At 46.8% G+C, this 9,308-nt stretch overlaps 1 protein-coding gene across 5 annotated transcripts in view; it reads right to left on the bottom strand.

The window, feature by feature from the left end:
* Cfap100 (cilia and flagella associated protein 100) overlaps window positions 1-3,297 on the bottom strand; it is a 43,862-nt gene extending 40,565 nt beyond the window's left edge. For 4 of the 5 annotated variants that reach the window (XM_063260209.1, XM_063260208.1, XM_063260207.1 and 1 more), the window contains exons 1-2: window positions 3,160-3,297; window positions 1,872-1,964 (exon numbers count right to left, since the gene is read on the bottom strand). In XM_063260209.1, the coding sequence (XP_063116279.1) occupies window positions 1,872-1,944 (73 nt within the window). In that variant the 5' untranslated portion in view covers window positions 1,945-1,964; window positions 3,160-3,297. The remainder of the gene's footprint in view (window positions 1-1,871; window positions 1,965-3,159) is intronic. The other variant, XM_063260210.1, reaches the window with a different exon arrangement.
* Between the last annotated feature and the right edge of the window lie 6,011 nt (window positions 3,298-9,308).

Raw genomic sequence — 9,308 nt, forward strand, 5'->3', positions numbered from 1 at the left:
GTAACTGGAATAATTTTCATGATTCACAGGGACATCAAATTGTCAGGTTTACAACGAACAATATCCAGTTCAGACACCCAAAGCAGTGACTAAAAATACCCAGTCACTGTCCTAAACTTCCAGTCAGTTCGATTTTAGGGAAACCAGAGCCTCAGAGACCTCCTCATGAAGTCACCTCCCCGAAGTGGGAAGCAATTATCCCATAATGGGAACTGAAGACTCCTCCAAGCAAAACCTGCCCTCTCCCAGGAACAAAATTGCCCATCAAACCATAAGGATTCCTCCAGAGATATAAAACCAGAACTGAGAAAATAATCCACTGGACCCTGACCCATCCCAGCTTATCCACAAAGGCAGGTCTCCTTTTGTAATTGAACGAGGCTATACCTCTCATCAGAGTGAGCCCCCTCTAGTTGCTCAAGCTGCAGTCTTTTCTGTATTCTCCCATACTTTCTAACTCTGGTTAGTATATCTGCCTATGACTCACACTGACGTCCGGAAATGCTTTTCTGTAATGAGAGTTGACAAATAAACTCTGCAGGGTGAAATGAAATCCCCATCTCCTCTTCCGGGTACACACAATAATTCAGGAGAAGGAAAGGCTGATCTGGGTATGAAACATACACACACACACACACACACACACACACACACACACACACACTAACCCACACATGATAAACACATCCTGGGCAGAGGGAGACGTAGGTTGAGAGCAGAGTATCAGAAGTGTCCTGCACCTCAATGTATTGTTAGGGACCAGTCTCCACAATGCATGGGCTCATGGAAAAAAGCAAGATACAGAAAATATTCTTACTGTGTGACCATTTGTGTGGGCAAAGGACAGAATCCATTCATACATATTTGCTTGAATGTGCACAGAGCATGCTTGGAAGGCATAGGTGACACTGGCCACCTCTGAGCTGTCCAGGAACAGGAAGAGGATGAGCTTTCCAGAAGGCTTGCGTAGGGGACTTCAAATATACTTTGAACCATGGCATAGTTTCTTTAGTTAAAAAAAAAGTTAAATTCAAATTTAAAATCTGAAGGGAATTGAAAATGTATTGATGATGGTATTGTCCATTGAGTCCTTCTCACAGTCACTCTTGTGTCACCCAGTGTAAGCATCTGCAGCACGTATGTTGTTCCACTGGAGAAGAGACATTCGCTCAGGGCCTGACACTTGCTGGTCACTTCCTTGGGGATCAGCCTGGTACCCACAGCAAGCATAAAGCCAAAAGCAGCTCAGTTCCATGATGATACTTTTCTTGTGGCCTGTTATGAGTCAAATTGTGCCACCCCCTAATTTGTATATTGAAGTCCTAACTCCCAGTACCTCAAAACATGGGCTTATACAGAAATTTGGGCATTGCACATATAATTAGTTTAGCAAAAGTTCTGGAGTAGGACAGACCTCTCCAATATGACAGCTGACCTTCCAAAGGAAGACTTGGACAGATACCCCGAAGGCCAGAGAACTGTGTGAACAGGAAAGCAGAGATTGGGGTAGTGTCTCACAAGCCATAGAATGCCAAAGATTGACAGCAACCACCAGAATCCAGTAGAGAGGCCATGCACAGATTCCCTCACAACCCTCAGAAAGAGTCAGCCCTGCTGACACCCTGATTTCAGATTTTTAGCCTCTAGAACCATGAGACAATAAATGTTTGCTGCTGAACCCACCTAGTCTATGGGTAGTCTTTTATTACCATAGCTATAAAAAATGGTCCTTGTTTTTCATTGTAAGGGGATTTGGTAAACCAGTGATTTCTTTGTTCTGGCCAGATGTAAAGCTGCCTTAATTCTTGAATTGTTCCAGAACTGATTGTCCCAGGCTCAGTGGTTAGCTTCAAACCCAGCCCAATACTCACTGTCATTCTTGGAGACCCCAGTGGACTTAGACATCTTGGCTGAGGACCAAGGAGTTGAATCAAAGCTTGCCATTGGCTGAAGGAGACCCTCACCTGGAGAGTGACACAGTGCATAAGTGGCAGGGTGGTCCCCAAGGCCCATAGCCCACTTCACCTCTGGGTAGCTGAACACGGCTGGCATTTGCTGAGGACTCACAAATGGCAATACTGAAGGGCCCCTCCTCCTCACTTCGCTAGCTCCACTGATCCTCCTGGGCATGGTTCCAGCTTCCCTAAACTTTCCATTCTTAGAACAAAAGCATCAGCTTTGGTCCGGCTCAGGGGGTCACACACACACACACACAAAACCGGGTATTCCAATTCCGGAGGTGGAATCCAGTCTTTGCTTTTGCAGCCTCCTCAAAAAATGTTCTCTTGGGGGCTGGGGATTTAGCTCAGCAGCATAAGCGCCTGCCTTGTAAGCAGGCAGTCGTGAGTTTGATCCCCGGTACCGATAAAAAGGAAAAAAAGACAAAAAAAAAAAAAAACCAAATTAAAAAAAAATGTTCTCTTGTATCTAGCTGGAACTAGGTGGCTCCTCTCAAACCTCAGCTCCAATGTCACCCTTCAGAAAGATCTTCCATTACACCCGTGTCCAAAGTGGTTTCTTTCTTCCCACTCCTATATAACCTCACTTAATTTTTCTCCTCTGCAATTGCCACTATCCAATTACTACATTTTACAAAAACACTTTATTGCCTATTTGGCCCCAGAACGTAAGCTGCATTAGAACAGGGATTTTTGTCTCATCAGAGCTCCCGATATGTCTTTGGCACTCTATTGACTTCTCATTTTGTTTTGCAGAGAGAAAGCAGCCATTTAGTGAGGTGTCAGAAGTCAGGCAGCCAAGAAAGGCTGAACCCCAGATTCTGGTAGATTTCTGGTGATTTTAAAGCTTGCACCATTTCTGCTACAGTCCTGCAACAGTGCCCGGTGGAAAGAAATCCCACGTAGCCCAGAGAACCTCGGTTTAGCAGGGCTTAGCCTCCTAAAACTCTAGTTCCGCAGGCCGTGCCCATGGGCTACACAAGAGTGCATTGGGACAGAGGGACCAGGGACGACGAACAGCTGCATAGGCATGCGACAAGGCAAGTATAACGGAAGAAAGCCACGAAACTTTAGACCGTCACCTTGCCCAGAGCCTTCAAAAGGCTCCACCCCGGACCCTGAATACTCCGAGTCACCCCAATTTTGCATCCCCGCCTGCCCGGCCCGCGCAGCCCCTAAACCTAGCCCAGCGCTTACGCACCAGCCGCGCGCGCCCTGGCTGCTCCAAGCCTTAGCACCACAGTTCTCCAGTCTGTGCTTCTGGGCTTTGTCGTTTACGTCGCCAAGGAAACCATTCTCCGGGCCAGCTGTGACGTCACAAAGACCACGAGGGCGGAGTCACTTGCAGGTGGGGAGGGAAGAATGGCAGTTCCAGGCAGCGAATCCTGGCTGCGGGCCCAGGATGGGGAACGGTGGCTAGGAAGTTTCCTTCCTCATCACTCTTTATTCCGCGAACCACTTATCTTTGTCTTACTTCAGATGGCACACACTGAGCAGGACTCTCACGACAAGTGAAAGAAAAATAGACATGGTCCTTTCCTGCATGTTCTAGAGAGCCGGTTCTGAAAGTGTGATCTCAAATATGCTGAGAACTTGTTAACACACACACACACACACAACTGGGTATTCCAATTCTGGAGGTGGAATCCAGCAATGCGTGCAGGTTGCAACAAGTTTTTCCTGGAATTCGACACATAATAAACATAGTGACAAGGGTTTCTGTGAACCTAGGTGGCCCAAAGTGCAGTGATCAAGAACAGAGGTTAATTCTGGAGAGTCTAGATTCACCAGTTATCACAGACAGGTAACTGGTGAAATCCCCAGATCTGCAGGAGACAGGCCCCTCCTAGACTCTGATGAGGGTCACCAGATTTCCTTAGGCATCCTAGGGACCTTGAGATGAACAAAGCATGCTTGGAGCTGGGGGCACAACCAAAGATTTGTCTTTTCAAGAACATTTAGAGGCCTTGGGGAACTCAGGAGCAATCTGCCAGCCAGTAATGTGATCCCAGTGACAATCCAAGCAGCCTCTGATTCTGCTGCTGCAGTGGATGGGGAGACCTGGAATGCAGAGGTGGGAGTGCAAAGGCGAAAAGAACAGGGACTCCTGAATCTCCACCGAGGACCGTGTCCTCACTAGCGCAGTATCCACAGTGGGCTTTGTACAAGGCAGGAAGAAAGTGTCTGCGTTATGCCATGTATGTGATATGTAAGCATGTTTACATTTGCTAACATTAAGTACCCTGAGGAGATGTAAGTACCCTTACAGAATTTTGGCTTCTTGGGAAAAACCTCATTCCTCTTAGAATAGAGGCTCCTTACACTGTCATCCAAAGTCCTCCACAGTCTAGCCTCAGCCTGTCTCTGCGGCCTCATCTGCCTACAAACTGTCAAAAATTAGGAGGGTAAAACAGAACAATACCACCTTTCATTGCACTTATGTTTTAACAAAAGACATATTTGATGAATTAAAGTAGGATGAATTTTCTGATAAACACCAGGACTTCTAATGAGGCTTTTAGGACCCTTGAAAATAAGCAACCCCAAGAAAAGAAAAGTGATGAGACTGCTGCCAATTCATTTTTATTGACTGGTAAATCCATGAATCTCCCTAGGAGCCCTTACAAGGAGTCTTCTTTATGCAGGCAATGTTCTACTGTGTTATCATAATTTGCCTATTTAACATGCATGGCTGCCCTGTGGAGTAGGTTGTATTACTGCCTTTCTACACACAGCCAGTGAGGCCAAAGCTGGGGTTTATAGTTAGGCAACAGAATCCCAATCTGGACTTTTAACACTCTCTGCCAGGAATAGCCTTATCATTTTATGCAGTTATGAAAAAAGTGCAAGGAGTGTTTGAAGGGGACCTTGCAAGGAGTGCTCAGAAGGTTCTCCAGACCTTACAGATTTTTGGCTTCTTGGGAAAAGCCTAAGATGTCTGAAATTGTACTCTGTAATGTGTATGCTCTTCTCTGTTTTGGCTCTTAGCTCTTTAGAAGGTTAGAAACCATCTAGAACCATCTAGAAAATATAGTCCACTTTGGAGTTTTAATCTTAGCCTATCATTTGTCAATTAAAAGTTCATTTAGAAAAGAGATGGATTGATGAAGTGATAGAAGGATCAATAGACATGTAGCATAGCAAGAACAATAATAGTTAACTACAGAGTCTAGATGTGACTGTCCACATTTTTGTGTTTGAACTCTGAAAATTTGTATAATTTTAAAAAGTTAATAATCTTCCTAAAGGGGGTAATTTGCATTTGTGATTTCACATTTTCTTCTTTGAACTAAGTGGTCAGCCCAAGGTCTTGGGAACAAACAACAGAAATCAACTATAGCCAGTTAAAGGGAGAAAGGCCATGGAGGCCCTCCGACATCTGAGGGAGGACAGGAAACCAGGCCAGGAGACCTTGTAGCCAGTAACAGAAGCTGAAGTTGGCTGCAGGTGTATCTGGAGGAAAGACAAGAGCTGTGATCAGTGGCTGTCTGTGTCTTCTGACTGGTGGCACCTGGGTCACCTCTACGCACCTTGCTCTTTCCTCCAAACAAAGTCTCTGGCTTCTACAGTGGGAGTATGACTCCTGGGAGGGGAAATACTCATAGCTGAGCAGGGTCTTCAGAGAGCTAGCAGAATGAAAGATGCCCACAAGACTGCACCTGTGTGTCTTCCCCATTGCCCATGGCCTTGTCAGAGGACACAGAGTTCCTCATTCCTTGCCTTGGTGTTTTTGCTTCTCACTGGGAGTGAGGTGGGATAGGATGGAATAATCCTTTTCTCCGCTGGTTTCTCGAGAGGCAGTGTAGGCTCACTCCCTGTAGGCAGCTCTTTTCCCTTTGCTCACATTCAGACCATCCCAGGACTCATCCTGTGCTAAGTGAACACCACCTGTCTGCCTTCCCAGCCACCCAGAGACATCTCCCTTTTCCTGTCCTCTGCTGCCTGGATAGGTCCAGCAAGTGAAAGAAGAGGAGCAGGACCATCCCCTCGCTCTACCTCCCATGGAACCTCTGTGACTGAAATCTCTGCAACCACATTCTCCTTGGGCTTGTGGTCGTCTTGTTCATCTCTGATGCCTTCACCATTCCCGTTTTCACATTCACTTCCTCGTATAAGGGTGTAGACATGAAGCTGCCTACCCAAGGCCACACAGTCCCGAGTGACAGAACTGATTCAAACTCAGGCAGTTTGACTCAGGCTATTAGCCCTGTGCCTCTTCCCACTGCTGAGAGAGGCAGTGACCAGCCAGCTAGGGAAGGGAGGTCTTAGAACTGGAGGTGGGCTTCATTGCTCACACAGGCCTCCCCAGCCCCATCTGTGGTTGTCAGCTGGACCAGGAAGGGAAGTGCTGATCTCTAGGCCCAGTAATTCGTGCTGAACCTAAACAAATCTGGATGACATGAAACCCATCCACTAATACCTTTTAGATGTGTGGAGACTTAATATGGAATGGGTTGGGAAGGGATAGGATGGGATGGGATGGGATGGGATGGGATGGGATGGGATGGGATGGGATGGGATGGGATAGAATGGAATGGAATGGAACGGAACGGAACGGAATGGAACGGAATGGAATGGACTGAAATGGACTTGAATCTGGCAGAATCTTGGAGAATTCTGGTGGCTTCCCAAATTCAGGATTAGAGTCACCTTCAGAATAAATGCCTTAAACGTTGAGACTGCTTGTGTGTAGATTTTCCTTTTGCTCAGAGGTTGTAGTTCTGGAGAATGATGGAGCTATGTATACCATATGTCCTGGTGTGTCAAGGCTTCCTGTGGGAAGTGTATGCTTGACTTCTACAATCTGCACTCTTCAGGACCTCTATCTGTCACATTTTGGAGGAAAGCTACCGAAGTATTACTGGAGCAGTGGTGGTGAACGTATGGCACCTGTGCCACGGTGGGCATGTAGAGACCCCCTTTGTTGACACCAACCCAAGTTGCTCTAGTAGCTAAGCATCAATAACAGTCATTTTTTCTAAACTAAAATCTCAGTATTGAGGTTTAATTTCAGTATTAGCACTTTGCAATAAATATGATAAGCTTTGGATTGCAGTTTGGCACTCGACCTTTAAAATGTTCACCATCACTATCTAGAGCGTAAGCCCTGCCTATCTCTCTGTGGTCAAATATTCCAGCTCCAGTCCTCAGCAGAGTCCTTGATGGCTCTGGTGGTATTCTAGCCTGGCATGCTTTCCATTGTGGGAACAATCACATTAGACAGATTACCCTCCTGCCAGCTTAGATCTGGCAAATAACCAGTGCTCAGTTTTGGCCTCCATATCCTAGGCTTACACATTTGACCACAGCAAAAAACAAACAAAAACAAGAACCACCTGTCTCACTGGGAACCCATAATGGGGACAGTGATCCTGGAAGGCAGCCTGGGGGCAGCATCATTAGGATGGGGTTAAAGGATGAATAGAATCCAAGAAGATGGAGCTGTGTGAGCCAAGGAAAGCAAGAGGTAGGGAAACGTGTGAGCCTCAACCCAGTGAACACTAGTGACCGTGCATGGTGACAAAGGCAACGGTGAGGGAGGGATACCAGGAAAAAGGAGGCAACTGACCACCAGGTCATGGAGAGCTAGAATGTCATTCCAGAGGCGAAGGGGGTGGGTGTTTTCACACTCCTTCTGGAACACAGGAACAGCAAGATCATGGGCAGGTTTGCTGTATTATTTGAGCTTCAACTTTCTGGAGAGAATGGGTTGGAGGGGTGGGCACACCAGAGGCAGGGGACAGTGCTAGAAAGTAGTGGCTGCTTGCAGGCAGGAAACAGTGATGAAAGTGGAGGCAGTTAGGGTGGAGAGAGGCTTGGGAGGAAGGATGGAAAAGTGGACTAAAAGTTGAGGGATATACCTGCGCTGGATAGGTTAACATTTGCTGAGATGGGAACTCATAGAAGGAAGTATGTGCGTGGATCTGTCTCTGTCTCTCTGTCTCTCTGTCTCTCTGTCTGTCTGTCTGTCTCTCTCTCTCTCTCTCTGTCTCTCTCTCTCTCTGTCTCTCTCTCTCTCTGTCTCTCTCTCTCTCTCTCTCTCTCTCTCTCTCTCTCTCTCTCTCTCTCTCAGTCTCTCAGAAAGATCTGCCTGCTGAGTGTTGCAGACTGACTGGCTCCAGCGATTATACTTTGGGATGGAACACGGATACACATGGAGGTTGTTCCTAGCCATCACTGAGCTCTAGTGTGCATTTGTTATATTCCATTCACTAATGAATATGGGACTTTTTCTTCAGGGTGATGAATATGTTGTAATATTAGATTATGTTGATGGTGGTACAATTCTGAATACAGTAAATACATGTTAAGTGGGTAAAGTTTTTGGTATGTGAGCTCTATTTCAATAAATATATTTTAAAAAGAGAAAAAGAGGGGTGATCTACATCAACAAATGCTCTCAAGAGGCCAAATGTGAGAGATTGAGAAGTGTTCACTGGGATTTGCCAATGGGTGGGTGGATGTTGGTGGGAGCAATTTTGCTGTCTCTTGGGGGATACTATGTATGGGTGAGGAAGAGAAAACAGTACATGTAGACAGTTTTCAGGCACCTTGGCCCTGACTTCATCTTGGTCCCTTGCAGGTGGAGCTGACCTGAAGTGGCACTTGGAGAATGGGCAGACAGCTCTTCCTGCATGCAGCGGACACCGGGTCATCAAAGCCAGACCTGACGTCATGGTTCGGGAGGTTAATGGCCAGGGTTGGGAATCAGCAAGAGGGGTGGTGTTGAGGAAGTTGAATGACACCATTCTGGATCAGAGGTGGTACTGTGGGCAGCTAGAAGAGGGATAACACTGGATCAGGGTTGTGGACACAAGGGAAATGAAAAAAGATGAGGGGGAAAGGGAGAAAGGAAGGAAGGAAGGGAAGCAAGAAGGAAGGAAGAGTGGGAGGGTGTTGGGGTCTGTGCATAGATCCCCAGCCCCCCAAACGGGTGCATGGCGAAGGCTCAAAGGAATGAGACATATGGCATCGTCTTTAAGGCTGCAGGAGGAGTGAAATCCTCATCAGAGTTTGTAACTCTGCTAGCCGGCCAACTGATGCTAGGCAACCCGTATTTAAAATCAAAACCAGCAAGGAATTGAGTGGACAATGGAGGAAACCTGAACAGGATCTTGGGAGGGGTTCAAGGACCCCTCAGAGCAACAGACGATGCTAATTAAGAAAACTATGCAGAAAGTGTCTAGATGTCTCTCAGCTGTGGATGTGTGGAGTCACGGATGGACGTGTGGGCTCACCATGGGCTGTAGGTAAATAGCTGGGTCTGTGGGTGGGCGGATGGATGGATGGCTGCTGTGGTAGACACTGCGTGCTGCAGGTTGGGTAGATTATAGGGATGGGTAGAAGGCA

Source organism: Cavia porcellus, unplaced genomic scaffold (assembly GCF_034190915.1).
Source record: "Cavia porcellus strain 051 isolate PalLab524CR breed Dunkin Hartley unplaced genomic scaffold, mCavPor4.1 scaffold_13, whole genome shotgun sequence".
NCBI classification, from domain to species: Eukaryota; Metazoa; Chordata; class Mammalia; order Rodentia; family Caviidae; genus Cavia; species Cavia porcellus.